The 19,457-nt window shown below is 38.2% G+C and overlaps 1 protein-coding gene across 1 annotated transcript; it reads left to right on the forward strand.

Moving 5' to 3' along the window:
• The first annotated feature begins 8,552 nt into the window (after positions 1 to 8,552).
• Positions 8,553 to 18,100, forward strand: GKN2 (gastrokine 2). Its single transcript, XM_019717154.3, has 7 exons — positions 8,553 to 8,975; positions 11,143 to 11,345; positions 13,369 to 13,422; positions 13,854 to 13,991; positions 15,847 to 15,957; positions 16,607 to 16,763; positions 17,885 to 18,100. The coding sequence occupies exons 2-7, from the start codon at positions 11,334 to 11,336 to the stop codon at positions 17,965 to 17,967; spliced, it is 555 nt and encodes a 184-aa protein (XP_019572713.2). The 5' UTR covers positions 8,553 to 8,975; positions 11,143 to 11,333; the 3' UTR covers positions 17,968 to 18,100.
• The last annotated feature ends 1,357 nt before the right edge of the window (positions 18,101 to 19,457 follow it).

Below are 19,457 nucleotides of genomic sequence, written 5' to 3' on the forward strand. Positions count from 1 at the left end.
GATTTTGTCTCAATTGCTTTGGCTTATTTTATTTTATTTTATTTTTCGGAGCATCTTATATACCAGTTTGAAGATCCTTGTAACTGCTCCAAGTCAGGTGGCTCATTGTGAGATCTGAACACACTTCATCACCTTGGGAGAGACATCTGCCTTCCCACGTTCTCGGATTACTTCCTGCAGCTAAGACTCTAGTTATGGTTCCTGTGGCTACAGCTCCCAGGGCTTGTGGCAGTGGTGTCCTTGTATCAAATCTCCCACATATATTTGTGGCCAAGAATGACACATCTAAAGAAATAGCAATAGGGACATGTAAATTAACATCTTAATAATTTTTTCTAGAAAGCTTCTAATTCCAGAAAATCTATGCATATTACATAGTTGTTTTTGTATAGGAGAGAAATTCTTTTTAAATTACAGAAGAGTGGAGGAAGTATTTTCTTACGGCATCACAGAGACCTCTCTTTCTGTTATCTCCTCTGGGACCATTGCCTTCCAAAATATATATAACACTGCCTTTCTGTTGCTGCTTGTATGTCTGTCCAGTTGCACTTGCCAAACCTTTTGGATCCCCCACCCCCAGAGGCAACCAATGATACATTATATCTCAGAAACGGGAAAAATCTTGAATCTCCTGAGTGATGACTTCATTTTATATAAAATATATGAAAGTAGAGATAAAGAGCGTGTTGAACAATCAAACCTGGTTAAGTCCTTCCATTCTGAAAAAGATTTGGAGAAGATATGCCCAAATAAGGGATAGAAATCACAAAGTGATAGTAACATCTTGCCTTTGATTATCTCATAGCTAATTCAGAAATAATAACACCTATTCCTGGTTCAGTGTTCGAACTGAAGCAGTTTAGAGAAAATGGTATCAAAGTACTCAGACTTATGGTATGTTTCTTCAACCATAATAGTCAGGCCTGGAAAGGACAAAACTGGTCCTTGGAAGATGAAAATTGGATCCCAAATGATAAGGACAAAAGTGCCACAGCTGTGAGGGCCACACCTGGAGCCCAGGTCTTGTGAGAACCCAGTGGCCCCCTCACTGTGGTGTCCCTCTGGCTTCCCTGGCAGAAGAGGCCAAGAGACTTGCCCTGAGCCACTGAACAATGAAGCACAATTTTGTGAATCACTGAATGTTCTGCGTGGTGGCTGATCTGAATTATTTCCTTTACTACATCTCAGACAGAAAATATACACATTTGTGTACTCTTTTCACTTCTGGAAGAACACATACTCTGATGAGGAAATTGGATCCTCAGAGATACCTCAGGGAATTTTGAGTTTCCAGATTTCTTCAATCATGCTTTCTTTCTACTCACAGCCCCCAGACTCCAGTTCTCAGAAATGCTTAATAAAACGTATCTATTGGGACTTATTCTGGGGTGTGTACTTTTCCTTCAAAGGTCTGACTGGGTTTGAATAAAGAACCAACTCCCCTTATGCAGGCCAGGAAAGTTTTTTTCATTTGCTTCTCAGCAATGGGTCACCAGGCCTGCAACCCTTTACTCATTTTCTCATATTGAAAAATAATCAACTAACAGCAAGTCACCATGCTCCAGCAAATGCAACGCCCCAGTTAAGCACAAGGCCTATAGAAGATTCACATGTAAAACTACCAGTGCTCAAACTCCAAGATCCTGAAATCTATATGAGAGACAGGGCTGGCTTCATGGACGTGTGACCAGTGTAGCCCCAAGGGGCTCACTCTCAGAAGAAAGCCCCATACGTGACAAGTTTAATGCTTTGCAGTTGCTATCTTGACATTCTTAATAATTCTATTTTTGAATTTGTATTTTGTAAGTGAAGTCTGGTGGGACAATGGAGCATACCCTAGGGATTTGGAGTCTTGGCTCATGTGTGGTCCCACCTCCTGCCTCTCCCCATTTCCCTAGATGGGCTCTTGACCACCCACCCTCTGCTTCCACTGGTAGGGCCTGGGTGCAGGTGCAGGAAAGTCAAGGTCAGACACTCTGAATCACAGGGTGGGGCCCCAGGTGCTTTTGAGGATTTGCGCTTACCTTGCAAGTATCCCCATGCCCAAGGGAATGGGATATTAAATAGCATATCAAAAACACCATCATAAGTTGAGAGAAAGAAACTATGGAGGAAAGAAAAAGCTTTTTGTCTGCTCTTTGAACAAGGCGTCCCATATTTTCATTTTGCATTGAGCTTTGCAAATTACAGAGTAAGCACTGATGGGATACAAGACACACACATAGTATGGAAATAGCAAAGTAAGGTAAGAAGAAGGCAAGTTTCTAAGAGGCTTTGCAACTTGTTCAGGGTCACATGGCATGTGAGAATGGAATAATGTTTTCACGTAATCCAAAGCCTGTGCTGTTTCCCTTATGTCTTCCTTGTAGTTTCTCTAAATGAGCATTAGAGACAAAATATTCAAAGGAACGTGAGCTCCTTAAGCTGGAGTAGTTACAGAGGCTTCATGCAGAAAACGGACCTTTAGTTGTGCCCTACGGGACAGCCTGGACAGAGACACATAGGGATAAAAGGTCAGGCCACTTCCGCCTAGTGGAATGGCAGAGCCAGGTAGGTGTAAACTGGGGTTCAGAGGCTGTGAGAAGACCAACTTATAACATTCTTAACAGTCTCAGGTTCACCTTTATAATTCCAAAATATCTTGTTTAATCACAGTTAGATAGAGAAAAGTTGAGTCAGAATTATTTCACTTACCAAGAATCTACAATTTGCTACACACTGAGCTTGAGATAGTATATGGATTGAATCCTCACCAATAGCCACAGGAAACCTCCCTTTCTCCCAGGCTTTTGTGCTCAGGTGTATCCCTGCATGTATGAGACTCTTTTCTCTTTCTCACTCCTGTATGTTCCAACACCCTTGAACTCCTCCCAGTAAATTAATATTTTAGTTATTGGCCATGGGTGTTTCTGTAAAAAAGCAATCACTTGATTTTGGTTTGTAATTGACACACCTTTAAATTTATTTTGGTTGCTTCATAATATAAGGCATGTATAAAAGGAGGTATCCAAACAAGTATGTATATTTAAGAAATGTAGATACCATTCATTGTTTAGAATTTCATGACTCACCTTAAAATAGATCGGAGGTCCATGCGGGTGGTGTGCGATGGACGTCTTGTGTATCTATTAGGCTATGAGTCTTGTGACAGAACTCATATTCTTAGGACTCGGTCAAGGATGTTCTCAATCGAAACTCAGGTACAAAATAGATTTTACTACTTTGGTCACTTTCCCCAAATTTAGAAGAGGCCAAATGATTTCTTCTCTCTTTTTGAATGGCAGGTAAACAAGAAAAGAATTTCAAGTCAAAAATCCTCCTCCTTGGACCTTCCATACTATCAATAGAATTGAGCTTTCCTGGTCTGTAGTGAGGTTCTCCCTTCTTCCTTTCAAAGCAAATGTTTGCCAGTCTACCCAAGTTTTCCACGTCAGCCCTACCCGTAACCTAACTGCCTGCTACTCGAGCAAATGGAAGGTATCAGGTTTCTTGAACTGTCATCCTCCATCTCCCCATCTCTACCTTCACCATTCTTCATTCCCTCTCATCTCGGAGGATTGTGCTCTTAACAGATTCCAGGACCAACGTCTCCGTCTCTGATGGTCACCTTCCTCCATTAAATGGCTGTTTTTTCCTCAAACGTCAATATCTTCCTGTTGGTTTCTTACTTCTTTTTGGCTTGTATGGGCAAATCGCCCCAATGTTAGAAAAACAAACAAACCTAAAACAAAGATAAAAACCTTCCCTTAACTCTACCTTCTTCATACAGAGAGCTTATAATTCCCCTTCCCTTTACGTCTCTCAAAAACATCATGTAGGTTTTTGGATTCCATTTTTTCACTTCTCAGTCATAGCTCAACCCACTGCAGTTTGGCTTCATGCCCAAAGGGTAACCGGTAGTGCTGGGACTCAAAGTGAGCAAGGCTAGGAGCCTAACCCTGCACTCTCTTATATGCTGGTATCTTTCCAGTCCTCCGATGATTTGACTATGTACTTTTGGACCTTGATAGTCTCTTCATTTTTGAAATTCTCTCCTTCCTTAATTTTTGTGACACTCAGTTTTACTACAATTGCTCCTTCTACCACCTGAACAATTGGTTGCCTCTTTTCTTCCATCTGTCCCTTCAAGGTTGGTGTTGGATTCTCACCTTGATCCTCTTCTTTCATGACCTGCTCATTCTTCCTGGAAGACCTCCTTCTATTCTGAACCCTTGAGACATCCCTACATGATGGAAAAACAGATCAAACCTCACCAAGCTTCAGACTTTGGTTTACAACTGCATATATTAGATGTATTTAATAATCACGTTTCAAAATTGAATCCACTCCAAACCAAGCTATTTTCATTATTCCCCAAACATGCTTTTTTTCTGTAACTTCTATTTAGTTCAGTGGCATTTTTAACAACTAGTCAATCAAGATAGGCACCTCAGTTATCGTCACCTCTGATTCCTCACCCCTTGCTCCTCCTTTAAACAATTGGTCACCAGAGCCTGTAAATTGTACCTTTTAAGTACTTCTTTTAGAAAATAATCTAAAATTTTTTTTTGATCAGAAAAGCAATTCCTAGAAAATAGAAAACATGCATGCAGTCATAAATCTACCAGTGAAATCCATGAACATAGCCATCCATCCCCTAAAATGTCTCTGCCCTTTATAGGCAACCCTACCCTCATCCCCAGCCCCTACTAACCACTCATCTGTTTCCTATCCTTTTAGTTTTATATTTCCAAAATGTTATGTAAATGCAATCATACAGTAGGTAGTCTTTTGATTTGGGCTGCTTTCACTCAGTGTAATGGATTTGAGATTCATCTGAGCTGTGTATCAATGGGTCGGTCCTTTCTTCTTGCTAAGTAGTATTTCATTACATAAATGTACCACAGCTTATCTATTCAGTCACCATTGAAAGGCATTTGGGTTTGTTTCTTGTTTTTGGTGATTACAATAAAGCCTTATAAATAAATATTCATGCACAGGTTCTAATGTATACTTGCATTTTGGGTGAAAATCTAAGGAGTGGAATTTCTGGGTCATATGATAATTACAATTAACTTTATGAGAAATTGCCAAACTGTTTTCCAAAATGGTTGTAGTACCTTGAATTTCCTCCAGCAGTTGTTCCAGTTGCTCCACATCTTTGAGAACACTTGGAATTTCAGTTTTGTAGTTTGTTTCTTTGTTATTTTTAGCCATTCTAATATGTGTGCAGTGGTTTTAATTTGCATTTCCCTAACTGTCAATGAGGCTGAGCATCTTTTTATATACCTATTTGCTACCTGTTTATCTTTGTTAGTAAACCATTTTTTCAAATATTTTGACTATTTTAAAAATTGAAATGTGTGTGTGTGTTTCCTTATTATTAATTTGAAATTTCTTTATGTATTTTAGATATAAGTTCTTTATCAAATACATTTTTTTGCAAATATTTTCTCCCACTTTGTGGCTTTTATTTTCATATTCTTACCAGTGTCTTTGGAACACCAGAAAATGTTAACTTTATTGAAGTCCAATCTATTAATTTTTCTTTTATGAATTTTTACTTACGACGTTAGCTGAAGGTTTTTTATAGATGAACTTTATCAAAATAAAGAAATGCCTTTTTATTCCTGATTTGGTAAGAGATGTTATCATGAGTATATGTTGCCAAATGCTTTTCTAGCAAGATGATCATTTGGCTTTTTATTTTTGCATTAAATATGTTGAATGATATTGATTGATTTTCAAATGTTAAGTGAATCTTGAATTTCCAGGAAAAACTTCACTTGGTCATGATGTAGTATTATTTTTATATATTATTGTATTCAATATGCTAATATTTTTGAAGGTGTTTTAATCTATGTTCATGAGGGATATTTGTCTATAGTTCCTTTTCTCATATCTTTGTTAGTTTTGGTATCGGTAATATTGGCCTCATAAGATGAGCTGGGAAGTGTTAGCTTCCCTCTTATTTTCTGGTAGAATTTGTGTAGTGTTATTTCTTCCTTAAATGTTGGGTAAAAATTTGCCCATGAAGCCATCTGGGCCTGGAATTTTCTTTGTGGTAAAGTTTTAAATTACAAATTCAGTTTGTTTCATTGACATAGGGCTGCTCAAGGTATTTATTTCTTTTTGAGTGGACTTTGATAGTTCATCTTTGTCAAGAATTTTGTCCATTTCATTTAGGTTGTTGAATTTTTTAACCCAAAGTTACAATAATTCCTTATTATCCTTTTAATTGGTGTAAAATCAGTAGTGACGTCCTCTTTTTATTGGTGATATTAATAATTCATGTCATTTTTTCCTTGAACCATTTGATTGATCATTGAAAACCATTGGTGCTTTTTATTGATTTTTTTCTATATCCAATTTCATTGATTTTGCTCTTTATTATTTCTTGCTTTGTGCTTATCTTAGGTTTAATTTTGTATTACTTGTTTGAAGGTTTCTTAAGATGAATACTTAGATCATTTATTTGAGACCTTTCTTTTTTCTAATATGAGGGTTTAATGCTACAGATTTCTCTCTAAGCACTGCTTAAGCTTCATCCCACACATTTTGATATGTTATATTTTTAATGCTATTCAATTAAAAATATTTTCTAATTTCTTGTAACTTCTCTTTTAACCCATTGCTTATTTAGAAGTCGCTTTTTAAAAATGTTCAAATAATTATGGACTTTCCTGATATCTTAGTTTTATTTAAATTTAATTTAATAGTGCTGGTTGAGTTTGCAATTCTATAATAATTTATGAGGTTGAAATGTTGTATTTATAATACATAAAAATAATATTAGGTAACTTTTTTTGAGAGCTTTCTCTGTGGCAGTGGCTGTTGTATTTTATGTATATGAGCCCATCAATGTTCACAAAAATGCTTTGAGGGGGCACTTTGTTATCCTTTCTTTCCATAAGAGGATTTTGAGGTACACATGAAAAATTAGAGAAATTGGAATTCAAATCCAGGTGGATATTTCTGGAGTTTCGACTCTTCACCATCTTCTATTACTGCTTTTTCCTCTAACCAGGTCCTTTGCCCATTTAAAAACTTATATGTGTTTGTTATTGTCCTGTAGATTTGTAAAAACTTTTTGTAAGTTGAACATATTACCCTTTGGAGATTTTTAATAATCACTTGACTGTTTATTAATAATAAAAATAAAGAATGCTATTCACTCCTAAAAAAAAGTAGAAAATGTTACTCTTTATCTCGCATATGCATTAAAAGTATTTTCCGGAGTTTTAAATTTGCCTTTAAATTTTGATTTTATAAAAAACAATTGTCTTTTACATTTTATGCAGTTAGGTTTATGTATCTTTCCTCTTGCAATGTATTCTAATGCTTGTAGACTTAGAAAATTTTGTGCATTGCCAAAATCAAATCAAAGCTAACTTGTATTTTCTCCTGGTGTTTTTCTTATTTGCTTCTTTTACATCATGTACACTGTTTACATGTATTTTTAAAAATTGGAATGGAGTTTTCTGATGGTTGGAGCTCCATTAACTTGCCCAAATAACTATACCCTCATCCCAGGGCCATTTATTATTAATAGATTGAATCTTTTCCCTCCTAACAGCAGTTCTGAGCTCTTTCTTAGTTATGGCAAAAAATGACATGGAAATGAATTCATAGGCTGACTGCACCATATTAAAGGGGAACTTTGGGAGAGTGGGGTATAGAGAAGGTATAAGTTATGGCCTTAGCATGTGAATTTAGGGTCATTAAAGAAAGACTTTAGGGTTATTAAAGGAAAAGAGTGACTATTACACAATGTAGAAAACTATGAACAATATAAACATGTTTTTGCTTGCCATTTATAGATATGGCCAATATAATTTGTACTTTGGACAACCATTCTATTTGTGCCTCTCCTCTGATACTTTACATTTACTATATTTTAATAGTCATTTGTGTTTTATGATAGACAGCAAACTTTCTGAGAGAGAGAGACTCATTTGGTCTAGTTCATCCTTCTATCCCTTTCAGAATATTCTTCCAGTGATTTTCATAAGGTAGGAAATCACAAAGAAGAGAAGAAAGAAAGGAAATAAAGGAGGGAAGAAGAGGAGTAGAGGAAAAAGAAAGAAAAAAATGGATAAAGGTAGTATGAAAAGAAAATAACACAATAAAAAGTGGGGCATCTAAGATATGGAGGGAAAGAACAATAAAAATATAGTTGAATGATCCGAGTTTCTTTTGTGGCAACTGAATACACGAATCTCTTTCTACCTTCATGATCACATCTCCTTTCCTTCATTTAGACTATTTCCTCACTAATACCACTTGGGGAGGTTAGTTTGGAAGAAGACTATAGAATAAGTTAAAAGCTAAACTAAGAGTCTTCAACTTTGTCCAAGAATTGAGGGAGAATTTAACAGTTTTTGAGCATAAGAGCAAAATAAGCAAAGTGGTGCTTTCAGGCCGTGAATTAATAGTGATGGTGAGGATGGAACAATGGGCAGCCTGGAAGCAGGAAAACAATGTTGGTCTTTTAGCAAAGACAGATTTCCTCTTCTTGGCATAGAGCTAAACTTCATTTCCCTCATGTCTAGATATGGCCATGTGACTGGTCCTCACCAATGGATAATGAACACATGTGGTTATTTTCAGTCTGAAGAAGTTAAAAACAGATGTGTCTTCTCATGCTGTTGGTTTAAACTCCCATCTGTCAGGCTGATAATGTCAAAATAACCATGAAACTACATATTGAAGATGGGGAAGCTACATAAGGAAGAATCTGGAATCTGTAAGTCATCACTTGGAGGAGAGCCACTCAACATGAGGTCATCTGTGTTGGACTTTACGTGAGTGAGAAACAGCTGGTGTCAATTTTTCTGACTAATTGAAGTCATTGTAACAGGGACAGTGTGGGATAATGAGGACAAGGAATGCAATATGCACTGATGGATTGAAAAGAAAGACTGATGCACTGATGGCTTGAAAAGGGAGAAGCATCACAGAGGAAAAATGGCAGAAGAATCAAGGATGACTTCAAGGTGAGCCTGAAGCCCTGGAGCAATTGTCAACAGAAATAACAATGTCCAAAACAAGAGCTGCTTTGGGGAAAAGAATGCAACAACTTGTATTTTAGACATGTTGAGTCTGATATGTTATGGTATATCCAGATGTAATGTTAATGCTTGCAGAATAAAAAAAAGAAGAGTTGCAGAAGTAAATTGTGTGTGTGTGTGTGTGTGTGTGTGTGTGTGTGTGTGAGAGAGAGAGAGAGAGAGAGACAGAGACAGAGAGACAGAGAGACAGAGAGAGACAGAGACAGAGAAAGACAGAGACAGACAGAGAAAGGGAGAGAGGAGAAGGTTTCGGTCTCATAATAAAAAAGGTAACATGTAAAATGGCTGTAAACTTTTTTAACCCAAGTGAATTTGCTATTTAGTTTGGACACTAGAATAGCAAGCAAAAGTCTTATGTTTGCCTCTAACTGCATATATGATCTTGGCTTTGTGTTGTAACCTATCTTAGTTTTCTCATGAGGGGTTTGAACAGGTTTTGAAACAGCTCTTCCGATCAGAACCACCCACAGAGCTTTAAAAGTCCACCTGTCTGTGCCCCTTCTCAGACATACTGCATCAGTGTCCAAGGTGTGGACACAGCCAACTTGAGGCCCTTCCACGTCAGCGATTTCACCCCCTCCATGGGGAACTGGGTGGCTTAGCCATGAATTTCACTTAGAACAACTTTTATAAACAGTGTCTCATTCTCCCTATTTAAAAGTTTTCACCATTGGGAGAGGGTGGGTTGTGGGTAGGCATGATTTTTTCCAAGTCAATCTTTTGGTCAAGAAACATTCTGGAAGCAGAAGCCTCCTTACTAATGACTCCATCTCAGTAAGGCAAGAAGTTACACTAACCCAGTAACTAATCAGAGAGGTCATATAATACTAGTAGTTAAGAGTCTGGACTGTGGAGTCAGATTGGGCTCAAATGCCCTCCTGCTCTTAGAAGCTGTGTAATGCTGAGCAGTTCCTTAACTTCTCTGTACCTTAGTTTTCCTATCTGTAAAATGGGATATGTATAGAAGGTACTCTATAGGGTTGTTATGAGACTCAAATGAATCAACATATGCAAAGAGCTTAGAAAGTTCTAGAACATAGCAAGTTCCCCATTAATGCTAACTATTATCATTATCAAAACTATAGACTCAGAACTCCTGGCGACAGGTGGGAGACAAAGTAGAGAGGAGGGGGGAAACCTTTGTCTGCCCTCATGTCTATAGGTGTGGGAACTGGCTTACTTTCTGGGGACTTTGGAGCCAGATATGGGTAAAATTTGCAGATGTACTGCAAAACTGAAATTCTCCTTGCTGCTGCTATCTCAGGAAGATGTTTAAAAATAGCACATTTTGTGTCCACCCCAGCTGAACAACCAGAGTAGCAGAATTCCCGTGAAGTGAAGTTGTAGATCAAGGACATCATTTATGCCTTTTTTTTTTTTTTTTTTTTTTTGCTTACTGTAGTGATTCTCAATATTTGACAATTTTGTAATTTTTTTTATTTTTTTTTATTTCTCCACCTTCTGAGTTCATGATTCCATTCTAACACTAGTTAGCCTTTTTAAATTATGGCATTATAAAAAATTATACAAATTAAACTTTATTCTCTCTATTTTTTTAACCTGAGAGTTTCTCAATGCACCTCAAGATAACTAGAGATACATAAATCATAGTTTACACAGTGTTTTGGACAAGACCTAATGTAAAAATTTGATTAAGCCTGGTAATTGGGCAGAGAAATCTCTGAGCCTTGTTCTTCATGAATCTCTGGAAATTGGCACCAAACCTAAAGGAGAGGAGAAATAACGTCTCAAGGCTGTTTTCCAACGAGGCCCCCCAGCCACAGTTCTTGCCTCTAGTCCCATGTCCATTCCTTGGGTGGAAGAATTCTACAAGCAGGGCCGGGATGAAAAGATACTGAGTGAGGGAGGGCCCAGCTCAGGACTTAAGGGAGAACTTTACCATCAGGGCAGATATTAGGAATATGTCCTCATATGTCTATAAGACGTTTGTGTAAAACAAGCATCTTGCGATGTTTTTAAAGGGTGGAAATCGAACTCTCAAGTGCAACATAGGGCAGATAAGCGGGGAATATTTAAACAGTGACCAAGGGGTGAATTTTCCTTAGTGACTAATGAACTTCATTGATATCAGGATATATGGTTGGCTCTCAGTCCTGATAAAGGAGTTTGCTGGGGTGTGGCAGTGATACGACACCACCTTTTCCAAAGTGACTGGTCTGAAAAGAGATTTCCACACCTAAAGCCCATATAAAGCCCATATAAAGGGCAGAAGCTGCAGCAGGCAGTCTCACTTGCTCCAGCACCTTCTTCCCTTCAGACAAAATGAGAATCCTTGTGAGTATTTGTTATGCTTCTTTATATTTTTGTGCTTGCATAGAATGTTCACATCCAATATTCTCTGTGTTTCAGGGTTCTTAGACAAACACTGGGCATACTTCTAAGCTCTGTAATGGAATTAATGATGTCCTTGGTAGGAATAGTGTTGAATATTAAGTTGCAAATTAATTTGTCCATTGTCATTTCTTTGTGGTGTTTCCTAGAAAACACAAAGAAAAAATTTTGGAAATATCTGGAGAATTTTAATATGGAGGATTTTAAATAATAATTGCTATTATGAGTTTTGGAGGGAATGTAGGCATTTTCTGCATGTAGTATCTAAAGGAAGTGGTACTTTAAAAATAGTATCACTAATAATAATAATAATAATAATAATAATAATAATAATAATAATGCAGTAGTTATTTCCCAAGTGCATACTAAGCCCTATGATAAACACTTTACACGAATAATTTCACCTATTCATTTCAATAACTCTCTAATGAGTAGCATTTACCTTATTCCACAGATGAAGAACTGAGGCACAGAGGAATAATTTCCCCAAGCCAGTAAATGTGGGATTTAGGCTTGAAATTTACTCATGTTCGGCCCCACTTGCAGGAGCCATCATGCTAAAACATCCTTGCCATGACCCTCCCACTCCTCCAGCTGACCCTAGCCCCAATCCCAGTTTCCCATAGTTCTGTACTGCAGTGTTCCATGGGCAGTGGACTATGCTCAGATGCAGAGTGGAACTCCGTCTCCAGTCTCTCTTCCTTATTCTCACTTAGCTGCTGAGGGAGAAAGCAGTGTTGAACACCCATAAGATGTTCAAGACTGTCAGCTTAAAGAGTTCCCTCTCCCAGTAGTCTCTTGGTTTTCTAAGAGGAGACCTTCCCCTGAAACACAAACTGATAACCATTGTGTATTGATCACAGTGTTGGGTAGGTGATTAGGCCGCAGGGGACACTTCCTGAGCTTAATCGTACCACTAAGGTGGTCAGTCCTTCACCCACCTTTAAAAATCTCTGTATTAGACCCATAAAATAGAATACATAGGTGTGTCAAAGGTTACTAGAGCTGGCCTGGAGTTACAGATGATGTGTCCCTGTGCAAGTAGGCAGGTTGTCTATCTGCACACAGGTTTTGTTAGACACTCCACGCCGTCACCAGGCGAGAAGTGTTATGGGCGATCGGGAAAAGGAACTGCAAATGTCCCACTGACAGTTCTGTCTGCCTTCCTGCAGACCGTCTCCATCAGCACTTTTCAATGACAGCGTAGTGCACTGTGATATTCAGAAGAGACAGCACAAAACCGGGATCAGCGTGTTGGATCAGACTTTTACACAATCACAGCAAACTGTCAGGGCGGCCTCAGGGTCAGTCTCACAGCTGCTGGCCAGACACTTGTCGGATGGTATCAGTAAGGCATGGGTTGTAGGAGAACATGGAGGTTTTCCTGGGTGTCAGTGTCGAAAGTTAATCATGCCCTCATGTATCTTATTTTCATAGTTTCCCTTAGAAATCCATTGCTGTCTATTGCCCAAGAATCAATTTTCAACCTTTTTTACCGTCTTAGTCTCAAGGAATTATTATTTATTAATATATATATATATATATATATATATATATATATATATATATTTTTTTTTTTTACCAGAGGACACACATTGACCTCTTGCAATCTAAAGTGTGAATCACACCAGGGTTTTCCGATAGTAAAATCAGTTCTTTCTCACTGTTCACTTGCCCCAAGTTCTTTCTGGCATAAGAACACATGCTATGTATAAGGTTTTGATATTGGGAAGAGCTGAGAATTGGGTGACAAAGGTAGAACATGTGTCTGCCAAATAGCATGAGTAAGTGAATGTGTGTGTTTCATATTTTGGAAATGGACTATTGACCATCCATGACCACTCACCAGTAGCTCTAGGTGTGCGTTTTTCTGAGGTATTTATGCTTGTCCTGTCCAGTGTCCCCTCATATCTCTACCGTCAATGATTACTCTATGGGGAATGGAAGTGAATGGTCTGTTTTTCAGGTGGGATTTCTGGTGGTTCTGGCCATCTTTGGAACACAATCTCACGGATATCAGGTGAGTTGATTCATTATGGACTTTATAGGTTGGCAATGTGGGGAGAGGAAAAGGAAGATAGAGGATAATTTGAAAGACAATAGAGAGTCCATATGACCTATTTGAGATAGAATTCTAGAAATAACCAACCGTGGAAACAATGAGATTGATTATTTATTTCCAACTGCAATACCTAAAAATGTAAACTATTGCTTGCAAATGTGGTCAGTCTCATTTCTCCTGTGATATCATTGCTTTTCCCCTATAATATATAGTAAACCATGAGGAAGAGTTTTGCATTCTCATTTTAGCATGTGCTTAGATCCCAGTGGAGAGGTTTCAGGCTTCGATTTCTTGTTCATAGCAAGTGGAAGGCTTTGTTTTGCTGGGAGGGATCCTTTCAAATGCATGTGATTTAAGAAAAAATCATTATGTCTTTGTCGTCAATCTAGGTTTATAACATCATCAGTCCAAACAACAATGGTGGCAACGTTCAGGAGACAATTGCAATTGACAATGAAAAAAATACCGCCACCGTTAACATCCATGCAGGATCGTGTTCCTCTACCACGGTTTTTGACTATAAACATGTAAGAAGCAAGGGGATTTTTATATTCTTCAAGACTGGGTTTCTGAAGAGCAGAGGGGTAGTCATTTAGTACACATTTGTATTCCAAAATCTATCCTTGCAATTCCATTAGAATTTCCTTACTTTTGCTTTTCCCTTTAAATAATCAAGCTATTGACTAAAAAATAAACAAAATCATTTCTAAGGAAAAAAAAAAGGAAACATACACGTTTACTTGACTTCTTAAACATACATGTTTACTTGACCTCTTAAGTGGAAATTGGAACACGATAATATTGTTTCACTACAGGCTCAAAGCAATGTCTGGCACACAGACTCTCAAAAATATTTGTCAAATGAATAAATGAATGAATTAGAGCTTCTAATAAAAAAAAACAATTATGCAGAAAGAAAACCAATCATGAAACAATCGCAAATTAGCAGAAATCCCGATTATACACATTTAACTGTGTATGTAGGATATGTAATAAATCATACTTCTTCTGTATGAAGGGAAGTATGTTCATTAAAAACACCTAGCTATTTCCAAGTTTTAGTTACTGTTATTAACAAGTCTCAGACACCTGCTCAGAAAACTTATTCTGTCCTTTATCTACTTATTTATTTGTCTGTTTTCCATTTGTTCCATGGACAGTAATTAGGGACCTGCTTTTACCTAGAGACAGAGCTGTGTACTGTGGATATAAGTGGGTTGTCGTCTATCTCACTGGTTGTCTGAACATGTTTTCCTTCTTCTTTTTTCTTGTAGAAACCTTCTCACACACTTCCTCCCCATGGCATTGGTAGTTCCAGGACACCTCTGAAATTATAGAATCTTTGAAAGATATGGTTTAAAAGGAAGTTGTTGTGAAATTGTTTTAAAGCAGATGCCAGGGAAATCCCAAAAATGTCCTTACAAAAATAAAGTGCTGAGGATTTGGTTTCAGCCTCTTCCACTGTCGTCAGTCTTGGCCTCCATCTATTTCTGAATTTTAGGAACTGGCAATTTATGAGAAATAAAAAATAGGAAGTACAAGGTTTATGTTATATATAGTCTAATAGGCTATATAGTTATTTAGAATTCTGCAGAGGAAATTCCACTCTAGATGAAAATTAAATGGCCTTAGGTTCCTTCTGGCTCCAAGGTCCTCACTCTCCATTGCTCTTCCAATCCCACCTTCCTTCAACCCATCCCTATTGAGTCAGCTTGGGTTTGAGGTGGAGAAAAGATGAAGAGAAGATAGTAAAGGAGGGAGGAATAGATGAAGCATGTATGTATGGGGGATAAGGGTGGGTGTTGGTACATTAAGGAGAGTTTCTAAAGCATCGCTGTCCAATAGAACTTTCGGCAGTTGTTGAAACGTTCTATATCTGTGGTTTCCAATACAGAAGCAGCTAGCCACTTGTGGCTATTGAGCACTTAAAATGTGTGACAGAGGAAGTACATTTTAAATTTGATTTAGTTTGAATTAAAATTTGAACAGCTGCAAGTGGCTAATCACTAACGTATTGGAAAGCACAGTTCTAAAGAATATTGTAATTATTCCAAATGGAGGAAGAGGCTGGAAAAATCAATAGAAAGAGAGAGAACTACCGCTTCTCAATCTTTCAAAGCACAAACTGCAGACCCTGGTTCCATAACGTGAATAGTGGGGCACAAATCATGGGTTTTCACAATTTCAGACATAGTGATGAGAAGTGAAAAGTAAAAATGCTATATAGAAGAAATCAAATGGATAGAACTGATTGCAGATTGGAAAAGAGTCACATGTACTCACTGTGCATGTTGAAGGCTTCTCAAGGCTCATATGTCATCCTCACCAAGTTCAAAACCCAGGGAACTGGGAGAAGTAGTAACTGTGCTCTTGCTGCCTCAGGGTTACATCGCAACTAGGACACTTTCCCGAAGAGCCTGCTACATCCTGAAGATGAACCATCAAGCCATCCCTGCTCTGGACCAACTCGAACGGTACATCTATGAAAGGAAGGTAATTCTGGAGTACCCTTAAATATTCCCTGTTCTTGAGCCAAGAAATACTGGTGCCTATGGAGAAATGAAGAGAGTAAGGGATCATAATATTATACCTTATTGCTTTCCAATTATTAAAGTGTTTGCACGTTTATTGTTTTTGATGCAGGAGTACATCCATTAGGTTGATTGCCACCATAAAGCCCCAAATGCAATAACTTATGATAAATTCCACTGTCTCTGTAGAAAGAGCTAAACAGCCTCTGTTCTCAGAGCAGGTCTCTAAGAAATAGTGATTGGCAGGGAAATGAGTGGAGTTATAATATTCAATAACACAAGGTACAAAGAAATAATATGGTACAGTGAGAATAAACAAACACTGCATGAGACTAAAAGTCTGGGGTTTAATTCTCCCTCTGTAATTTCCCATCTGTGCCACCTTTGGCATAGGATTCACCCTCTCTTGGGTTTCATTGTCACCAGAAACAAAATAATGGTAATAATGAGGCTTCTCTGAAGACCAAGTGGTCAGAAAAAGGTGATGTCTTGAGATCCCTGACTGCCTTCTATTTAATAATCTGAAAGAGAAGAAATCACAATTTAGAATAAAATATCCCAGATTATGTCAATTTATTTTACCTAATCCCACTCTTATTATACTGGTCTAGGCTTTGAACTCCATGTTCTCCAGCAAATACACCTGGGTCAAGTACAACCCACTGCAGTCTTTGCTTACAGATGTGAAATGGTTCCTGTTTGGGTCACCCATTGAGCAGCTCTGCAAGCATATCCCCTTATATAAGGGTGAAGTGGTTGAAAACACACGTGAGTACCAATAAATCATTCCTTCACCAAATATTTTCTGAAAGCTCCAGGGTGCCTGCCTGACAGTGCTAGGTGTTGTGTGAAACACAAATAAACGTGAAACATGACTCAGTTTGGTTTATTTTGGGAATTAAATACCGACGATGAGTAGAAATTGTGCTAAATGTTTGGGAGGAGGAGTACAGAAATGAATAAAACTCTGCCCCCAAGGAACACGTAGTCTAGTGGAGAAATTGACCAGTTACCACAGAAGATGGAATAAAACAGGATTCCTGGGTGTCAAGGAAAAACGATTGGAATCGTTAATATACAGCATGGTGACTAGTTAATGATATGATATTGTATACTTGTAGATTGCTGAGGGTCCATCTTAAGTATTCTGACCACACACGCAAAAAGAGTTACCTATGCTAATTAACTATGTGAGGTGCTGGTTGTGTTATCTTGATCTTGGTAACTATATATATACATATATGTAATTATCATGTTGTACCCTTTAAATATACACAAATATATTTGTCAATTATTCCTCCAAAATGTTAAAAAAGAAAAGAAAGAAATAGTCTCAGAATCTAGGATAGAGTTGGTCCAAAAAAAGAGCAGGCAAAGTGCACTTGACGGAGAGAGAGAATCAAAGCCCTGATTCATCCAGGTAATATACGCTGCTGCAGTCATTTCCTGGTATTATTACACAAAGTTTCTAAATACGGCAGAGAGGTCAGAGTGACGGACAGGCTGGGCCACTGATGTTGAACACACAACAGCAATAGCAAAAATTCCCCAGAGTAATGGAAGATAGATAAAGAAGGAAAAAATGGCATTTAATACATTTCTACTGCCCAGAAACAATTTGTAGCTAAGACATTTGCTTTTTGTAAGGTCATTAGTGCTCGTAAGTAAAGACACATAGGCATGGCATCCACTCAGAATGTCATAGCATCAATGGGATTGAGCCAGATGGTACTTCCAGGAATTGTCGGTCTATTTAAGCTAGCATTATTCTTTGCAATGCAAGTATAACTAAAACCTTAGTCAAGACATTTACAAAAACACATTGGTCTGCTGCATTCTAATAATATATTTCTTAATGCTCTTTCTTCAACAATGTTCCCCCTTTTCAGGTACAGTCGGTGCTGGAGGCTGTGCAAAGGCTGGGCTCCTGGGCATCTTTGGGATTTCCATCTGTGCAGACATTCGTGTTTAGGCATCAGACCACTGGTTTCATTTTTTCAGAGATATATCCTTTTGTTTCTACTCAGCAGCCAAATTCAATTCTTTCCCAATGCCCCAACTGATTCTGAGATTCAGTAGTAAAACATAAATAATGTATTTACAGATATCTGGGTGTTTTTTGTTTTGGAGTTTTTTGTTTTTTGTAAATAACAAAAGGATGCCAAATGCTGTTTATGTCAACATATAGAAGGAAAGTAATTGCCAGGATTTCAAGTAAAGCACATAAAGTGTGTCAATTCCCAGATAATATAGCTAGGTCACATAAGGCTGGCCAGTTGGGTACAAGCCTCCATCTTCGCATCTGCTCAGTAGACCAGCTGCACATCTGTCTGTCCAACATACCTGGGCTGCCTGGGTGGAATAGGGGCTCAGGTGGCACTGACCTCCACCTAGTGTGTGTGTGTGTGTGCGGAGGGGGGGTTGTGATACCCTTATCAAACAACTTCTGCTCAGATGAAGGAAAATATCCCTTCTGACAAAGCACCCAGCATGGAGGGCCATTCACTTTCCTTTTAGCTCATCAAAGCAGTAGATTCAATCTTAATAGACACTATCATGATATATTTTGTCCCAGAGTGAGGAAAGAGGGAGGGAAGAACACTACCTATCACCTAGAAAAAGAGGTACCTTCCTGAACATCTTAACAGGAGTGAGAACCTATCCAGGAATGGCAAGTCAATATACAAAAGGAAATCAATTTCTAGTATTTCAAATAAACTGCACAGAGTTGTCATATTTGCAGATCATATGGGTGGTTCTCATGTGGATAGTCAGCTGGATGCAAGTTCAGAGCAAAGAGAAACACTTTAACAAGAACTTCTCTCTGTCATTGATTGCTCCTATGCCCAACGATGCACATCTGCTTCACAATAACTATTTCTGAATATATTTAAAGCACTTACCATGGCTCAGCCCTGGGATAGATATGCTGGAGGAAGAGCCCAAGCAGAACAACCACAGTCAAGAAAGTTGTTTTCTTGTTGGGGAAGTGAGACATTTACATGAAAACATTTGTAATAACAGTAAAAAGGGACATAATAAAGTGCCAAATGAATGGTGTACCAGTTGGTACCTTGGTGTTTGCAAGTGATGGAATCCAAATCTAATTAACTGAGGCTGGAGGAGGTAGACTCTATCCCTATCATAGAAAGATAGGAATACTCTGGTCTTGGGTGGCTAGAATTCGGTGCTTGAAGGTGGCCTGACTCTCTTTTTCCTGTCTCAACTCACCTTCTCTCTCCGTGTCAGCCTCAGTGTCTTACACTGGCTTTCCCCAGGATGACAGAACCAACACCATCTTCTCAGTGTTGTCAATGAAGAGGCAGTTCTACTTGCAAATTAGTTTTAACTTAAAAATCTCTAGAAAGGTCCCTGTTTGAATCACTTGGGGCATGTTCTTACTCCTGTAGCCAGGACTGGGGGAGGTGAGGGGTTGGGACAGGGATAAGGGTGTTATAATTG

Source organism: Rhinolophus sinicus, chromosome 2, assembly GCF_057876585.1.
Source record: "Rhinolophus sinicus isolate RSI-liver-muscle chromosome 2, RSI-T2T, whole genome shotgun sequence".
NCBI lineage: Eukaryota > Metazoa > Chordata > Mammalia > Chiroptera > Rhinolophidae > Rhinolophus > Rhinolophus sinicus.